Genomic DNA, 18931 nt, shown 5'->3' with positions numbered 1-18931 from the left:
GGGCAAGAATGTTACTACTTCCCTCGGGAGACTGTTCTACTTTCTAATCCTATATAGAATGGGGAAAGAGAAAATCTCTAATTTCTATGACTCTGGTGATGGAACCCTCCATTTCTCACTACACTAGAGTTGAGATATTACCAAATAATGGACAGAGACAGTTTTCAGAAAGAACATTTTTCGCTTAGTATTACAATCAGTTTACAGGTCATAATGAAATACTGTTAGAAATATTCTATATTCATACATTTCTAGCAAAATACACTTTTATAAACCATAAGGCACCTTTAAGACTTTGTAAAGTAACACACTGCTCATGATAAAATTCCACAAGAGGGCTGAATTAAAGCCCCTTAATCCTTTAGTGTTCAGTACAAAATCACCAATGCTCTCTTCAGAAATACAAAACAATCAGAGAGGTTTCCAAGATGGAGTTATTCCTGTATTAGAGTGCACCCTGAAGAAGTCTATTTGAAGTATCTTGGAACTATTCAAGCAGAAGGAAAAAAAAATCTCCCTGGTGTGAATAAAATGCATTAAAAACAGTTATTTGAACTGGGTAACAAAGATGCATTGTGGGGATTAAGTTTCATTACTCAGTGGATTAAATCCCTTCCATTCATTACTGCCAACAGGAGTAAGGAACAAAAAGAGGTCAATTCCTCCCCATACAATTCAATCAAAGATTTTAAAAGCAGACAGTGAGCAGGACAGAAGTCCATGAGAAATTGCATTTGGCCACTGCAGAACTCATTCAGATATTCCTTATTGACTTCTGAAAGTCTAGCCTCTTACTGAACAGAGAGATACATAAAAGAATTGGCAACTGTATAAACTGCTTCGCATCAAGTAGATATTTTTGCCTTTTTTTCTTTTTTTTAATAAAATGTGATCCCACTGTTCACATTAACTACCTGCACTCAGAAACTCACCATTAGCTCTCCTTGGCAAAGAGATGGAAATACCTGTCAATTTCATTAACGCTTTAAAAGATATATGTATTAAACATTTAGCTACAGAATTATATCTAATCTCTGCAGCTTTCCTTTAAATACAGTTTAAGGTAAGTGACTACATTATCTGAACAATACAAAGGATTGCATGAACAAGAGTGAATGCAAAACTAAAACATACAACAGCCTTCAACACCAACTTGTCTCCCACACAACATGCTCAAAGTAGCTTGCCTTCCACTTCCACCCACCAGCTTCTCTTTTCATTCTGGGATGGGGGGGCGGGAAGAGGAGGAAGAATAGTGCTCTGCAATGTTCCTTAATCTGTATTTCAGCTGAAGGAAAGTAGTAAGCTTTTTCAAGGCACAAGTTGCTGAAACCATGGAATAAGATTCTCACACAGAGATTTTGCTTAACGCCTAATGTAGGCAATGACAGCCTTAGTGCGTGGCCTCCAATATGCAAAGTTATATGGTAAAAAGTGAAAAGAAGCTATCCTCAATAAGAGGACACAACAGAAAGATTGAGTGAGAGGCACTATGGAATTCACACAAGTTTAGGCACACATTTGCGCCACTGGGGCCAGATGAGTTTAAAGAACAGTGGAGGGCAATGCACTTGGTCCTTTAGACAGGGGGATATGGCTGTAGATCTATACTGGTGGCAAGGCTCAGTGAGATGCTTAGCATGTATTCCCAATCAACAGGAGGACACCAATGCACCAGTTGCAAAGAGGAGATAAGGATGAGTCAGAAGGAGACACTAACAGCAGCCTAGTATAAAAAGGGAGATAAATACCAAACCGGCTCAATACTAGGGTTGTAATAAACTAACATCTACAGTAGATGAAGACCTTAAATCTGGAACAAAGGAAGACAGTACTCAGATCTTCGAAAAATCCCTCCCCAACAAAAATAATTTTAATTTTTTGGGGGGAGTATGTAAATATGTAAGAGGAAATCAAGGGAGAGAGCAGAGTGTTGAAGATGATACGAGAAAGATTTGCTGATAAATACAGCATTGGAGTCAATACACCCAGAATAGCACAGTTACAGTCTCGCTGATTTACCGCAGTGTAATACCCCAGAACAAGAACAGTCTTCTTTGCTTCATATGGTGCTAAAGCCAATCACAGTAGTGAAGTGTCATGCTATCAAAAACCCCTTTAGACAGGTTTCCCCAGACATGGCAGGTCTGCTCTCCACGATTCCCTTTACACAGATCTTCATGGTAGTTTAGTGATAACTCTAGCCCCACCACATCCCCATGTAGGCAAGGCATTGAGTTAGTTCTTCTTAGCAGCATCATACCAAGCAATTCCAGATTTGCTCAGATGTGCTGCCGCTTACAGGACTGTTTCTAATGAGCCCCTCAGGAAAGAACCTCCGGCTCTGCATTTCCACTACTGCTTTAGTGACAGGTTTCTTTTCTAGTCCATCACTTCCTTTTATCCAAGAAGAACTTTCTGCATCCTGTGTGCAGCAACAATGGCTTCATCCTCTGAATCAGACTCGCTTTGGGAAGTGGAGCTCTGAGAGGCAGAGCTGCAGGGGGAGGAGCATTCTGGGGAGCACAGATAGTGCATCAGCGGCAGGCGGTACTTCCCACAGAAGTCAACAAACTTGATTTGTCGGACACAGCTGTCGAAGTAGACACCTGCAAGGGGAAGGAAAGCAAGGCAGTTTTTAGAACAATGAAACAGCAGTTTGCTGTGGAGCATGCAGGTTTCACAGCAATGAGCAAGCCAGCCATGATTTCTAATGCACCTGCCTCATCTTAGGGATGAATTCAAACAGCAAAAGTTAGGGAAATAAGGATTTTTTGATGGGGAGGAGCGTATCTGTGTGCTGAAGTGGAAACTGAACAGATCAGTTTATGTGCAGCTTCTAGTACAGGGGTCGGCAACCTTTCAGAAGTGGTGTGCCGAGTCTTCATTTATTCACTCTAATTTAAGGTTTCGCGTGTCAGTAATACATTTTAACATTTTTAGAAGGTTTTTTTCTATAAGTCTATAATATATACATACAATAGTTTAATTAAAATAAATAAGGTTTTTTAAATGTTTAAGAAGCTTAATTTAAAATTAAATTAAAATGCAGAGCCCCCTGGACTGGTGGCCAGGACCTGGGCAGTGTGAGTACCCCTGAAAATCAGCTCGCGTCCCATAGGTTGCCTACCCCTGTTCTAGTAACACATTTATTGGATTTTTTCAGAGAAAGCAGCAGTTTGCCAGGTATCTGCATCCCATGCATTTTATACAGTGGCCCCACTGCCTAACTTTGCCAACGATTTTCTCACCCTAGGATAGTGTTTGCTAAATAGTTGCTGAAGTGGCTGGAAGTGGGGCGCTGGAAGTGGGGCACCAAAAGTCAGGACACCTCCACTGATTCATTGTGTGGCCTTACAACTCCAGGGGCTTAAATTCTTAGTTTTCCCACCTGTAAAATGGAGATAATACTTAGTAGTTACCTCCCAAGGGTTTGAGAGAATTCATGTTTTTAAAGTACTTGATACACCCAGGTGAAAGAGTTACAGAAGGGCAAAGTACTATTTGAAGAGAGAAACAATGGCCAATTCATTCCACAGAAAAGGAAAATTCTCTAAGAATTAAGAGGGAATGTCATGCTGGGGACTGTCAAACATGTCTTTAAATGTTAAATCCCTTTACCCGCTGTATTTTCCAGTCTACCAGGCCCCTTCTAACAGTTATCAATAGTGTGTGTATATAAATAAAAGCTCTCTCCCTCTAACCCCATTTCTCTTCTGCTTGAGTGAAGTTACCATGCTGAACTTGGATGCTATTTTCCATGAGAACTGAACAGAACGATGCCATAACACACAGTTATGTTCTCCTCCTACCGCAGGGAGATTGTTCTTATTCAGACGCAGGCATTTTCAGAAATGTTTCTAGAGGTGTGTTTGTGGGTTGTTGTTTTTTTTTTTAAATTGTAGCTGCCTCTGAGTTAACTATGCCTCTGCAGCATTTGTAGCAGCACACTGCTAGTTCATGATAAAGTGAAACCAATCGATCTATTTTCATCGTCCAAGATGTGTGAAATGCAAGGAAACAAATTCCTCTCTCACTCAATGCAACCCAATCTCTGGCCTCTCCATCCACTCCCTGTTTTGAAGCTATCATATTAAGTGGTAAGCAGCAGATAGAACCATGACCAAAGAAGTTGTAGTTAAGGAACAGACTGAGAAATAGACCATTTGAATTAGAATAAATCCCTTGCAAAGTATTACTTGGAAATCCCCAGTCTTGTACAATGCCTGTAAAACCCCTTGCATACAGGTTACATGTGACAGTTGAGCTCAACACTTCAGGAATCCCAGAACATGCTGGTACAGCCGCATAGTTCTAAAAGTGCATTTTGCATACCAATTAAAACAGTTCTATCAAAAACAGTGCTCCTGTGCAGAGTTTGCAAACCAGTGCTAAGATTTTAAGCAATCAATGACCCTGCAGGGACTTTCTTGCTTAGGGTAGAGACAGCCCAAGTAAAGATGCAGTGACACAGTCCCTTGAGGAAGAGGATAAGACAATACCTGGGGCTACTGAAATGCTCACAGCAGGAACTGACTGGTATGACAACACATGCAATTAAGCTACTAAAAGAAGAGCTAGGTTAGAAAGAAATAGAAGAGCCATCAGGTGAGAACAGGGAGCAGAGAGCAGCTAACTTACCTCCGCACTTAGGATTGGGGCAGTTGCTGGCTAGGCTCAAATATCTGACAAGATTCCCTGGGAGATCACTGGGAGCATAGGGAATGTTGCGTGTTTTCATGGTGCGTCCAGCTAGTTCCAGGAGACTTGGGGGATTATAAGTCAGATCACGGACAAAGCGAACAACCAGTGGGTTCCCTCGCAAACTCAGCTCTTCCAGGTGAACCAGGTTGAGGATCTCCCGGGGGAGGTATGTCAGCAGGTTGTTGTGAAGGCTAAGGGAACGTAGGGAATGCAACCTGAAAAATCAAGAGGAAGACAGTCAAGAGGAACAAGCATTACAAAGCACCCCCCATTTACTACCTTTCTCACTAGCTTGTTTCCGTTGGCTTTTTCCTTTAAGTACACAGCCATGCTAGCAGAACTGCTGGTCTAGCACACAGACTAGCCTATGCAGAACTTGGCTCAGCTCCTCAATGCATGTTAAAGAAATAAGCATGGTCTTAAATGTGTCTGTCAACCCACCCTAAAAAAACTAGTATGGAACTAAATAGTGCTACACAAAAAGACTGCTTTTTAGAGGGATGTTTCCTTGCACCAAGGGTATGTATTCAAAAGGCTCCACACAATGCTCTGAATAGGTCACCGGTTCTCATGTATTAAAGATGAGCACACTAGCAGTTAGCCAACTCTGGCAAACCCCATGCTTTCATTGTCTGCACCTGCATTACCGCATGCTCAGATCCTGTCAGAGCTCAAGCTAAGCAAGGTCAGACCAGGTGAGAGTGACTGGGAGACACAACACATTGAATTTTTGTATGTAGAGCTCTCCCCTCTGTCAGCACCAAACCAATATTCCTCATACTGCATAAGGACATCGTACTGCCAGAAGAGTCATCTTTCAAATGAAACAAAACTAAGGTTATGAACACCTGACGTCAGAGATCCCATGTCAAGAGTAGTAATGCTAAACCCTGCTATCCTGATCAAATTCCAACTTGGAAACCCCCATGCTTTTATCACCTTAGCTTGGAGTTTCAATTGCACAGGGTATTCTTTATTTTCTGTCTTGAACTACTGTGTAGATTTTTTTCTATTTTGTAAGAGATAAAACAAATCTTACATTCAGAGGTGTGTTGTGAGCCTTAGTGAACGTTTTAAACATTCTGATATCCTTGAATGAGATGCTATACAAGAGTATCATGCAAATAAGACCAGAAAAAGATTTTGGGTAGAAGGCAAAGGAGGCTGAGCACAATATGATGAAAAACATATAGCGTGGCATTTATTTTTGCTATTGGCATTTCAACTTTCACATTTCCTGTGTCTGTGCTTAGATGTTATGGTGATGGCTCCTATAATAAATCCTAAAATGGACATTCACTTTCACAATATTTTGAATTTACAAGTCCTCCTTGCATTGCCTGGTGCTGAGAATCTCCCCCTGCAGACCTAACCTGTGATTAAGAACTAAAGAGCAACCAGATCTTCTCAGGTACTCTTATCCAGACTTGCAGAATAAAGAGGTTTGAGCACTGGCTGGTGGCTGAAGACAGCAAATTAGTTGGATATACTCACTGTGCCAGCTGAGGAGGAATACTCTGGATCTTGTTGTCAGACAGCACTAGGTAACTTAGAGAAGGCAGGTTTGCTAACTCAGGTGGGATTGAAGTAATGAAATTCCCTCCAAGGTACAAAAACTCTAAACTGAAAGAGAAGACGACTTCATTACTTGGTTAATCTTATTTCTGCAGTTTCACTTAGCGCTTGGTCTCATTTAGTTTACGAGAGATTTACAGCTTGCACTGCAGATAAAACAATTTTCGTTGAGACATACCATATGAAGAGAAAGTTGACATACTATCAATGACCATAATAAGATGATAGTGGAGCAGATCTTCTATAGTTAATGTTGACTCTCTAAGTGCACCAAAATCCACATTGCAGCTTAGATGGTATTGAAATCTGCTGTGTGGAATAGGATTAGCATCCAAATTTGGGGTCATTTGACTGAGAGGTTCCTGAGCTACATCTCAAAAATAATCAGCTATTTACAAAATCACATGGATCTTCTAATTTTTTTCCATGTACACCTTGGGCTCAAATTATTGCTCTAACCCTCCCTACACTGATTTCAGCTACAGCATGGGATTCCCCACCCTTTTAGGGATATACTACTGAAAAAGTTATTAAGAACATAAGAACGGCCATACTGGGTCAGACCAAAGGTCCATCTAGCCCAGTATCCTGTCTTCCAACAGTGGCCAATGCCAGGTGTTCCAGAGGTAATGAACAGAACAGGTAATCATCAAGTGATCCATCCCGTCGTCCATTCCCAGCTTTTGGCAAACAAAGGCTAGGGATACCATTCCTACCCATCCTGGCTAATAGCCCATTGATGGCCCTATCCTTCATCTCCATGAATTTATCTAGTTCTTTTTTTAACCCTGTTATAGGTCTTGGCCTTCACAACATCCTCTGGCAAAGAGTTCCACAGGTTAACTGTGCCTTGTGTGAAGAAAAGACGGTTACTCACCTGTAGTAACTGGTGTTCTTCGAGATGTGTTGCTCCTATCCATTCCATTGTAGGTGTGCGCGCCGCGCGTGCACGGCTCTCCGGAACATTTTTACCCTAGCAACTCCGGCGGGCCGGCTGGCGCCCCCTGGAGTGGCGCCGCTATGGCGCCCATTATATACCCCAGCCGGCCCGTCCGCTCCTCAGTTCCTTCTTGCCGGCTATTCCGACAGTGGGGAAGGAGGGCGGGTCTGGAATGGATAGGAGCAACACATCTCGAAGAACACCAGTTACTACAGGTGAGTAACCGTCTTTTCTTCTTCGAGTGATTGCTCCTATGCATTCCATTGTAGGTGATTCCCAAGCCTTACCTAGGCGGTGGGGTCGGAATGAGACGTGGCGGAGTGTAGTACCGCAGAGCCGAAGGCTGCGTCGTCTCGAGACTGCTGCACCAATGCGTAGTGGGAGGCGAAGGTGTGGACTGAAGACCATGTGGCCGCTCTGCAGATGTCCTGGATGGGAACATGGGCCAGGAAGGCGGCCGACGAGGCGTGCGCCCTGGTCGAGTGCGCAGTGAGTCGGCAGGGGGGGACGCGAGCAAGCTCGTAGCACGCCCGTATGCAGGACGTCACCCAGGATGAAATCCGTTGTGAGGAAACTGGCTCGCCTTTCATGCGCTCAGCAATTGCCAGAAAGAGCTGGGAGGAACGCCGGAAGGACTTTGTCCGGTCGATGTAAAAGGCGAGGGCCCTACGGACGTCCAGGGTGTGGAGCTGCTGCTCACGAGGTGAGGCGTGCGGTTTTGGAAAGAAAACCGGGAGGAAGATCTCCTGATTAAGATGGAAGGCCGACACCACCTTGGGAAGGAAGGCCGGATGTGGCCGAAGCTGCACTTTGTCCCCGTGGAAGACGGTATATGGGGGACCTGCTGTCAGGGCGCGGAGTTCGGAGACTCGTCTGGCGGATGTGATTGCCACGAGGAAGGCCGTCTTCCAGGTGAGATGGAGCAGAGAGCACGTGGCCAGGGGCTCGAAGGGTGGCCGCATCAGCTGGGTGAGAACCAGGTTCAGATCCCAAGTCGGAGCCGGCGGACGCACCTGAGGGTAGAGACGGTCTAATCCCTTGAGGAAGCGGGCAACCATTGGGTTGGAAAAGACGGAGCGACCATCTATAGCGGGCCGAAAGGCCGACAGTGCCGCCAGGTGCACCTTCAGGGACGAGATCGCAAGATCTTGGCCTTTCAGGTACCAGAGGTAATCGAGGACCGTCTGGATAGGGGTCGAGAACGGGTTAAGACCTCGCTGATCGCACCAAAGCGCAAAGCGTTTCCACTTCGCGAGGTAGGTAGAGCGTGTCGAGGGTTTCCTGCTTTCAAGCAGGACTTGCTGTACCGCCGCCGAACAACCCCTTTCTGCGTCAGTCAACCACTCAGGAACCAGGCTGTGAGATGCAGCGACTGCAGGTTCGGGTGACAAAGCCTGCCGAGGTCCTGAGAGATGAGGTCCGGCCATAACGGCAGGGGAATGGGATCCCGAACCGAGAGCTCGAGGAGCAGGGTATACCAGTGCTGCCTCGGCCAGGCCGGAGCGACGAGTATGACGCGGGCCTTGTCCCTCCGCAGCTTGAGTAGTACTCGGTGGACCAGCGGGAACGGGGGGAACGCGTATAGGAGGGGGCCCGTCCAGGGCATGAGGAACGCATCGGAGATGGAGTCCGGAGCCCGACCCTGGTACGAACAGAACCTGTGGCACTTCCTGTTGGTCCTGGAGGCAAACAGGTCTATTTGGGGAAATCCCCACCTCCGGAAGATGGTGTGAGCCACATCTGGGCGAAGGGACCACTCGTGGGAGGCGAAGGACCTGCTCAGACGGTCGGCCAGCGTGTTCTGCACTCCTGGTAGAAAGAAGGCTTCGAGGCGAATCGAGTGGGTCACGCACAGGTCCCATAGGAGCATCGCCTCCTTGCACAGCGGGGAGGATCGGGCCCCGCCCTGCTTGTTCAGATAGAACATGGCCGCCGTGTTGTCCGTGTACACCGCTACGCAGCGGTCCCGGAGGTGTGCTAGAAAGGTGAGACAAGCCAAGCGGATCGCTCTCAACTCCCGAACGTTGATGTGGAGGGAGAGTTCCTGGGCCGACCAGAGACCCTGGGTGTGCAGGTCTCCCATGTGAGCCCCCCATCCAAGCACCGAAGCGTCTGTGGTCAGGGTGGCCGACGAGCGAGGGGGGCGGAACGGAACCCCTGCGCAGACCACCTCCGGATCCAGCCACCAGGTGAGCGTCCGGAGAGTGGGGTCCGAGACCGTGACCACCATATCTATAGGGTCGCGGTGGGGGCGGTACACTGATGTCAGCCACATCTGGAACGGACGAAGCCTCAGCCTCGCGTTCGCGGTCACAAAAGTGCACGCCGCCATGTGACCCAGCAGGCGGAGGCAGGACCGCACCGTCGTGGAAGGGAAGGCCTGCAGGGCCCGGATGAGCGAGACCATCGTCTCGTGGCGAGGACGAGGGAGGCAGGCTCTGGCGAGGTTGGAGTCGAGGACCGCTCCTATGAACTCCAGGCGCTGTGCCGGAACTAATTGGGACTTCTCGGCGTTGACGAGGAGGCCGAGAGACCGGAACAGGTGCAGTATCTCGGACACCTGAGCTGCCACCAACTCTTGAGAGCGACCCCGAATCAGCCAGTCGTCGAGATATGGGTACATGTGGATTCCGCGCCGACGGAGAGCTGCGGCCACGACTGCCATGCATTTGGTGAATACCCTCGGGGCAGTGGAGAGGCCGAAGGGTAACACCGCAAATTGGTAGTGGGTCTCGTCGACCATGAAGCGCAGGTAGCGTCTGTGGGGGGGGTAAATTGCCACATGAAAGTAAGCATCCTTCATGTCGAGGGCGGCAAACCAGTCTCCCGGATCCAAGGAAGGGATAATGGTCCCCAAGGTTACCATCCGAAACTTGAGCTTGCGGAGGTACTTGTTCAGCTCCCGGAGGTCTAAGATGGGACGGAGACCTCCTTTCGCCTTGGGGATGAGGAAATATCTGGAGTAGAATCCCCTGCCCCGCCTGCAGAGAGGCACCTCCTCGATGGCACCCACACTCAACAGAGACTGGACCTCCTGTAAGAGGACTTGCTCGTGAGAGGGGTCCCTGAAGAGGGACGGGGAAGGTGGGTGGGAGGGAGGGGGCGAAATAAACAGTAGGCGGTAGCCGTGCTGGACGGTGCTGAGGACCCAGCTGTCCGATGTTATAGCAGACCACGCCGGAAGGAAGCGGGAAAGACGATTCGAAAACAAAAGGGATGGATCCTGGGGGAAGAGTGGTGGGCCGTCCTCGGGCGTCCCATCAAAAGGCCGGCTTCTGCGCCTGCGGAGCCTTGGACGAGCCCTGAGCCTGGTTGCGCCGCCCCCCCGACGGTCTACGGCGGAAGGGGGCCGTGCGGCGATTGTTAAACGGCCGAGTCCTGGCGTGGTTGAAGGGCCGGTAGGGCTGCTGACGGAACAAACGCCTCTGCGTGGCCGGCGTGTGCATGCCCAGCGTCCGTATTGCGACCCTCCCGTCTTTTAGGGTCTGAATTCTGGCGTCCGTTTTCTCGGAAAACAGGCCCTGCATGTCAAATGGGAGGTCCTGGAGGGTGTACTGGACCTCCGGTGGGAGGGTGGAAGACTGCAACCACGCAATGCGGCGCATCGTCACTCCGGATGCCACCGTTCTAGCCCCTGAGTCCGCTGCGTCCACGGCCGCTTTAATCAGGGTTCTGGAGGTTAACTTGCCCTCTTCCAGCAGCGCCGAGAACTCGGGGCGGGAGTCCTGAGGGGTCAGCTCCTTGAATTTCGCGAGGCACCCCAAGATATTAAACGCATATCTGGACAAGAGGGCCATCTGGTTAGCGATGCGGAGTTGGAGACCCCCCGCCGAATAAACCTTACGCCCCAATAAGTCCATGCGCCGGGCCTCCTTGGACTTCGGCGCAGCGGCAGGTTGACCGTGACGCTCGCGGTCATTGACTGACTGGACCACCAGCGAGTCTGGGGTGGGGTGTACGTACAGATATTCGTACCCCTTGGGCGGGACCGAATACTTCCTTTCCACGCCGCGCGCCGTGGGGGTGACGGAGGAAGGTGACTGCCAAATGGTGGTATTGTTTTTCTGGATGGTGCGGATAAACGGGAGCGCCACTCTGACGGGGGTCTCGTCTCCCACCACATCGGTAATAGGGTCCTCGACCTCTTGGACCTCGTCGATGGGCAAATTAATGGCTTTCGCCACCCTTCGGAGGAGGTCCTGGTGCGCCCTGAGGTCAATAGGCGGGGGCTCTGATGGCGACGCCCCTGCCACCGCCTCATCGGGAGAGGAGGACGAGGAGTGGCCCGGCAGCACCTCCTCCTGTTGTTGTTCCACCGCCTGGTGATCTGGTGGCAGTGAGTCCTGCCCTAAAGGTGGGCCGTGGGCATCGGCTTGAGTCGGTGGAGACGGGGGGGGTCTACTGATGGTGGCCACTGGCACCGACCGCGCCGAGCCCGGCTGTCTGGGTGGCAGGGGAGGTGCCTGCTCATACTGCGCCCAGGGTACCCAATGCCCCCAATACTGGGGTCCATGGTCCGGTGGAAGTGACCCGGCTCTGAAGTCCACCGCACTGCCCTGAGGGGAGGCCACGGAGGGTTCCCTTGAAGGCCAGGGTGGAGCAGTGGCGGCGCCTGGGCGGGCATCGGGCGCCGGCGTGAGACGAGCCTCCGGTGCCGAAGGTCGGTGCCGGCTGTCTCGGGAGGCAAGTGGCGAGTGGGACCTTCGTTCCGCACGGTGCCGGGAGCTGGACCGACGGCGCCGGGAGCTCGACCGGCGGCGCCGGGAGCTCGACCGGCGGCGCCGGGAAACAGATCTTGATCTCGATCTGCGGCGCCTTGAACGGCTGTGGGAGCCCCGATGATGTCCGCGGTGCCTGGACGCGGACCTGCTGCGGTGCCGGTGACTTCTCGACCGGGACCTGGAGCGCCGCCGGGAGTACGACCGGCCCCGCGATGGAGAGCGGTGCCGGGACTGCGACCGGTGCCGAGACGCTGAGAGGCGTCGCGATGTTGATCGCCGGCGGGATGGGGAGCGGTGCGGCGGTGATCGTCTCCGCGATAGGGACCGGGATCGAGTCCGGATCCTGGAGCCGCGGTCGCCTCGGTCGCCCGGGGATGGAGGACGAATCATCGCAGGCTTGCCGAGGGACTTAAGTGTCCGCACCGTTGGTGCCGGTGGCTGATGGTACGGAGCCGACGTCAGGTCGATTAGCTCCCTCGCCGTCGCGAACGCCTCAGGCGTCGACGGGATCCTCAGCTCCTCCTCGGTGGGCACCGGGGAGCTGGGCGGTGCCGGACTCGACGGGCCTTGCGGCGCCGGAGTCAACGGCCCGGTGCACTTTGCGTGCACTGCCTCAGCCTGCACCGTTTTCGTCGGAGGCGGCTGGGCTAACGGCTTCCGCTGCTGTTTTGCAGTGGCCGTCTTCGGCACCTTGTGCTTCCTCCCCGGGGAGAGGGAGCGGCGCCGGGTCTTCGGTGCCGGCTCGGTACCGGAGCGGCTCGGTGCTGCCGGTGCACTGCTCGTCGAGGTAGGCTTCGGCGCCGATGGAGCCGGCGCCGGAGGTTGGAGCGCAGACTCCATCAGTAATTGTTTCAGCCGGGAGTCCCGCTCCTTCCTCGTACGAGGCTTAAAGGCCACACAAATAGGGCACTTATCTGGTCTATGCGACTCTCCGAGGCAGCGGAGGCAGGAGTCGTGCGGGTCGCTGACCGGCATGGGCCGCTGGCAAGCCGCGCAGGGCTTGAATCCCGGTGCTCCGGGCATACGCCCGCACCGGGGCGGAAGAAGAGGGGTAAGCCCTCTAATTCCCTAACTACTAACTCTATACACTATATATATATACAACTATAACAAGAACTTGACTAATTACTAACACTATATACACTATAACTATGGAGAAAACACTAGGGTTGTGGAGGTAAGGGAGCACTCCACTGTTCCAACTGCCGTCACGGGCGGGAAGAAGGAACTGAGGAGCGGACGGGCCAGCTGGGGTATATAATGGGCGCCATAGCGGCGCCACTCCAGGGGGCGCCAGCCGGCCCGCCGGAGTTGCTAGGGTAAAAATGTTCCGGAGAGCCGTGCACGCGCGGCGCGCACACCTACAATGGAATGCATAGGAGCAATCACTCGAAGAAGAACTATTTCCTTTTGTTTTAAACCTGCTGCCTAGTAATTTCATTAGGTGACCTCTAGTTCTTGTTATGAGAACTAGAGGTCTTAAGGGTTTATTAAGTGTAAAGTTTGTAACACCAGGTCAGCACAAGCTGAACGGATGAACCTAATGGAGTGAAATGAGCATGTGCAGCAAGAGAATGGCTCTGTTGAAGTCAGAGGGTTTCCAGTCTGTTGTCGCAGTTACTGGATAGCTCAAGGTCACTGAACCTAACCTGAACTTAGATAAGTGTAACTATATTTATGTGTATGGTGCGATATTCGCATATAGCTGTGTTAAGACTCTTATTGGGTGTCAGAGTATATGGTTTATTTTATCACATCAGGGCTTTTGAATTTAGAAAGGGAACAGAGGGATGCTCAGCTGAGCTCAATAATGATGTATTTACTCAGAGAAATGAGGACTACTTCTGAGATAGCACTGTCATGGTTAGATCGAATGTGCTTTAAAAAGGAAGTTAGTCTCATTATCCCCTTTTTAATAACTAAAGCACAGATAGGTGACATGATTTGCCCAAGGTCGTCCTAGAGGCCAGTGGCTGAGCCAGAAACAGAATTTAGAGCTCTCAAGTCCCCAGCCAATGTTCTATCCACTAGGCCACAATGCTTCCCCTCCTCAATGAACTAATATTCCAAGCGTTTGTCCATATGTGTTAGAATATGACCTGGAGAAATCATGGTAACTGATGCCACATAAAACATTCAGTGGAGACAGACTGATTTATGATAGACACAACAGTTCCTTTCTCCGCTGAGTACTAACTCATGTTTAACATCCTGTTAGTTACCATGATACCTCAGGGCCATGCTCGAACGTTTAGTTTCCCAGCGTAGAAGCGCTCCAACATTTGGATCTATCCTTTCTTTACAACTAATGATGCCTGTCCCCACTGCTCAAAGATGCTGGCTAGCATAAAACTTAACAGGTGGCAGTGGAGAGATCTGCCCAGAACTTTAAATTCAGATATGAGATCAAAATTTCCCTAAAACAAATTTTTAACAGGAAGTTTCCCCATCTGGTCTGCAAGTGGAGCGAGGAAGTAAGAGTTTAATCTGATAATACACTTATGCCCACCACTTTCTATGATTTGCCATTTCTACAGAGAACAACACAGCTGCTGCTGAGACGCAACAAATTTAAGATCAGTCTCCTGAAACTATTGGTAAAATGTTTGAAGAAAGGAATTCTAGTGGGTTGCCTCTAACATCGTATCTTTACCATAGCTCCAGTTGCAAGTCTACCCACACACTTAGCACCTGGCTTATTTTTTAGTGTACATTTGGTATTAAATATGTTAAAGAGCACATACTTTGGCACTCATTGCATCAAAGGGTATGCACACAGCTCTCAAACATCACAGAAGACTCTATAGCAGGGTTTCTCAAACAGCAGTCACCGCTTGTGTAGGGAAAGCCCCTGATAGGCCGGGCCGGTGTGTTTACCTGCCCCGTCTGCAGGTCTGGCCGATCGCGGCTCCCACTGGTCGTGGATCGCTGCTCCAGGCCAATGGGAGCTGCTGGAAGCATCACAGGCTGAGGGACTTACTGGCTGCTGCTTCCAGCAACTCCCATTAGCCCGGAGCAGTGATCCACGGCCAGTGGGAGCCATGATCGGCCGGACCTGCGGACGGGGCAGGTAAACACACCGCCCCGGCCCGCCAGGGGCTTTCTGTACACAAGCGGCGACCCCTGTTTGAGAAACCGTGCTCTATAGCAGAGCTAAATGAGTAACTGATTTTTCAGCCAAACTGAAAAATCCAGACAAATTTTTTGTTTCATTTCAAACCAAAAACTGAATTATTTTGTTTTTTTTCCTTGCTAAAATCAGAAGCAAAACAAAAACCCTCTTTGGGTCAAAGTGACATTTCATTTCTAAACACAATGTCAAAACAAAATATTTCAGCATTTAAAAAAAACCCAAGTTTTTTTCAGCTGAAACCACCTGATGTGAACTGGTGAATAATTTTGGTGATTGCTCTACTCAGCAGCCTGCTCTGTAGAAGCCAGCTACATTCATTTGAGCCTTTCACGCACCCTCACTGCTTCAACAGTTGGGTGTTAATCAGGAGTATGAAAGACAACAATAACTGCTGCACGAAAATAGTGAAGTTAAGAAAGTGGATGAGAACCAGTTTAGTTTAAGGCCTTGGCTACACTGGCGCTTTACAGTGCTGCAACTTTCTCGCTCAGGGGTGTGAAAAAACACCCCCCTGAGCGCAGCACGTTACAGCGCTGTAAAGCGCCAGTGTAAACAGGGCCCCAGCGCTGGCAGCGCGGCTCCCAGCGCTGTAAGCTAATCCCCTCGGGGAGGTGGAGTACCTACAGCGCTGGGAGAGCTCTCTCCCAGCACTGGTGCCGCGACCACACTCGCACTTCAAAGTGCTACTGCGGGAGCGCTCCTGCGGCAGCGCTTTGGAGTTTCGAGTGTAGCCAAGCCCTGAGTGTTCTTGATATCCAATTGGTTTGAAATATGATGATTCCCCTTTCATTTGCACTGATGTAGATCTGAAGTAACTCCACTGAAGAGGAATTAAACTACCCAAATACTGGTACAACTGCAAGAATAGAATACTCAAGTTCCCAACAGCAAAAATCAAGATGCCAACTGCTATGTTTACTTAAGCTATTAACAATTTCCACTGAGATCCTTTTATGTAATGACTTTGAGGCAAGTCTGAGTAGCATTACAAAGATTGAGCCCCATTCTTTTGAAACCCATCTGTGAAGAAGCTTACTCCGACTGCAGGTGTATATATCAGAACCATAGTAGCACTGCCTCACACTAAGGGTTACTATACAAGGGCAGTCAGTCTGGAATAGCTATTTTGGAGTAACTGCATATGTGGGTGCTCTTATTCCAGAATAAATTGCCTTATTTGAAGTGGTTTAAGCTAATTTGGATTAAGACACTCTTATTGTGGAATAAGAGCATCCACATATGCAATTTTTTCAGAAATATTTAATGCTCTCTAAATTCTTATCCTACCTTATTCCAGATGAATTTTCACATGTATGCAAGCCCCAAATATTATCTCTGCCTCCACTAGAAGAGAGGCAATGTTAAGTTACATTACACATGCCAGTTTGCAAATAATGGCTCCTCCAGGGCGCATCAAATGAGCAATATAAAGAACCATGAATTACTAGCAGCAAGAGTGCACGTTTCTATTTTACTCCCATATAATGGTTTGTGGAAAGAAGTTAAACAGCAAAATTGGGCAATACATATCAGAAACAGCTGACACAGTTTAAAGTGACCTGTGAGGAAAAGAATAGTGAAAAGAGCATAAACCCAAAGAAGCAGAAGGTCTGTAAGGTTAGTTAGTCTGCTTATTTCTCTCTCTCAGCACTACTGATGTCAAGTCTTGCTTTTGTTGTTTTTGACAGAGGACTTAAAGTGAGATATACCTATCTCATAGAACTGGAAGGGACCGTGAAAGGTCATCAAGTCCAGCCCCCTGCCTTTACTAGCAGGATCAAGTACTGATTTTGCCCCAGATCCCTAAGTTGCCCCCTCAAGGATTGAACTCACAACCCTGGGTTTAGCAGGCCAATGCTCAAACCACTGAGCTATCCCTCCCAAAGTGGATTGGGAATGTTTTCATAACTCAACTGAACAAGTCAAGGTGCAGAAACTTAAAACTTACCTCTTTGCACAGGCTGCCCACACAGTACATTAGTGTACATAAAAGTACGGGGTAAATACTAATCCAGGAATTGGCAACCTTTGGCCCACGGCCTGCCAGGGTAAGCACTCTGGCGGGCTGGTTTGTTTACCTGCCACATCCTCAGGTTCGGCTGCTCCAGGCCAATGGGGGCAGTGGGAAGCAGCGGCCAGCACCGGCCCGTGTTGCTTCCCGCAGCCCCCATTGGCCTGGAGTGGTGAACCCTAGCCAGAGGGAGCCATGTTCGGCCGAACCTGCAGATGCAGCAGGTAAACAAACCGACCCTGGGGGGCCGCGGGCCAAAGACTGCCAATCCCTGTACTAATCCATACCTGTGTGTCGCACACTAACTGGCCAGTATGGACCTTGCTGGCATGCACTAGACGTTTACTTTCTTTGTATCTGTGTTATGCCCTTATTGGTTCTTCAAAGACTCTCTGAGAACATACTTTATTTCTAATGTAAACAGTCAGAAATGCTTTTGAGGGATGCATACTATCATTCAGGTTCTCTTTACACATTGAAGTAGCAAGAGAGGGCACATGCCTGGTTACTTTTAACTTTACAGATAGCTTGGGAAGCTGTGAGTATATTTATTAGGCTTGGTCTACACTAGAAAAAGTGATCTTTTGCTGCATTGTGACCAATAGGCTGTTTTTCTAAGGCAAAAAAACACTCAGGTATCTGTTAATAGTGAAAACTCTACAGCTACAGAACAGTATTTTCACTTATTGGTACACAGACCAGCACTTGCATTTCGAACTGGAGCCTGATATTCTAGGTTTCTAGTGAGCTTCTGTGCTGGGCCCTAATGTATCACCACTAACAAAGCATAAGCTACTCTTGACTGTTAAACTAAAATCTGCAGCAACCCAAGCTCTATTGCACAGTGTAGGCACAACTGAGATTGTAGTCTGAAACTAGCATAGGAGCTTGAATAGGTTAGGAACATGCACCTAGTCACCTCAATGGCCAAATTATACAGCAGTTCACCAAATGAGAATTAGGGGTGAGTATACAGAGGGCTCGAGACATGAGGGAAAATTTAGGCCTTGTCAAGGTAAGAAAGTTGAACCAATTTTACCTAAGGGCACGTCTTCACTAGCAACGTTAAAGTGCTGCCGTGGCAGCACTTTAACATGGCTGTGTAGTCACAGCACTCCCAACGCTACAAAAAACCCACCTCCACGAGGGGAATGGCTCCCAGCGGTGCTGCACTGTCTACAATGGCACTTTACAGTGCCGAAACTTGCAGCACTCGGGGGAGGGCGGGGCTGTTCACACCCCTGAGCAAGAAATCTGCAGCGCTGTAAAGTGCCAGTGTAGACAAGCCCTAAGTTAGTACAGAAATCAATTTAATTAAATCAGTGCAACTCCCTTGTGTGGTTGTTTGGTTTAAGAGTGCCTTAAAGAATTTATTTATATGAAATCAGTATAAGGCACTCTTAAAACCAAAATACCACACAAGGGAGTTGCACTGATTTAACTAAATCAGTTTCTGTACCAATTTAGACAGACAAGACCTACAGGTGATTTGACACTTCTCTCCCCACTTTCCCACACATATACTCTTCTCAGACATCTGGGTTCTTGTTTTTGCATAAGAGGTCATTGCTTAAGTGTACATAGGTTCAAACTCTGAAGCACATTGAAGACTCCAGTAAGAGGACACAGGTTTCCACATGATTCACTATACTTACATCACATCTTCCTGAACCTTGCCCAGGGACATCAGCAGCCTATCCAGCATAAGGTAAACAGCTCAAGCTTCTGACAGAAGATCTAGATCCCTCTGAGTAGCTTAGCCAAGAGCAGAGCTCAGAAATTCTTTCCCTTATACCAAGCTATGCTTAACGTCTGCTTCTCTTCTTTGGAGGTTAGTGGATATTGCA

General features: G+C 48.9%; 1 protein-coding gene across 1 annotated transcript in view; it reads right to left on the bottom strand.

The window, feature by feature from the left end:
• Positions 1-1227: 1227 nt before the first annotated feature.
• The window catches only part of LRRC58 (leucine rich repeat containing 58), a 34220-nt gene continuing 16516 nt past the window's right edge, over positions 1228-18931 (bottom strand). Inside the window, exons 3-5 of the mRNA XM_044991546.1 lie at positions 6199-6327; positions 4642-4919; positions 1228-2609 (exon numbers count right to left, since the gene is read on the bottom strand). Of these exons, the coding sequence (XP_044847481.1) occupies positions 2401-2609; positions 4642-4919; positions 6199-6327 (616 nt within the window). The 3' untranslated portion in view covers positions 1228-2400. The remainder of the gene's footprint in view (positions 2610-4641; positions 4920-6198; positions 6328-18931) is intronic.

Source organism: Mauremys mutica, chromosome 1 (assembly GCF_020497125.1).
Source record: "Mauremys mutica isolate MM-2020 ecotype Southern chromosome 1, ASM2049712v1, whole genome shotgun sequence".
Taxonomy (NCBI): domain Eukaryota; kingdom Metazoa; phylum Chordata; order Testudines; family Geoemydidae; genus Mauremys; species Mauremys mutica.
This window is presented reverse-complemented; position numbering and strand designations above follow the sequence as displayed.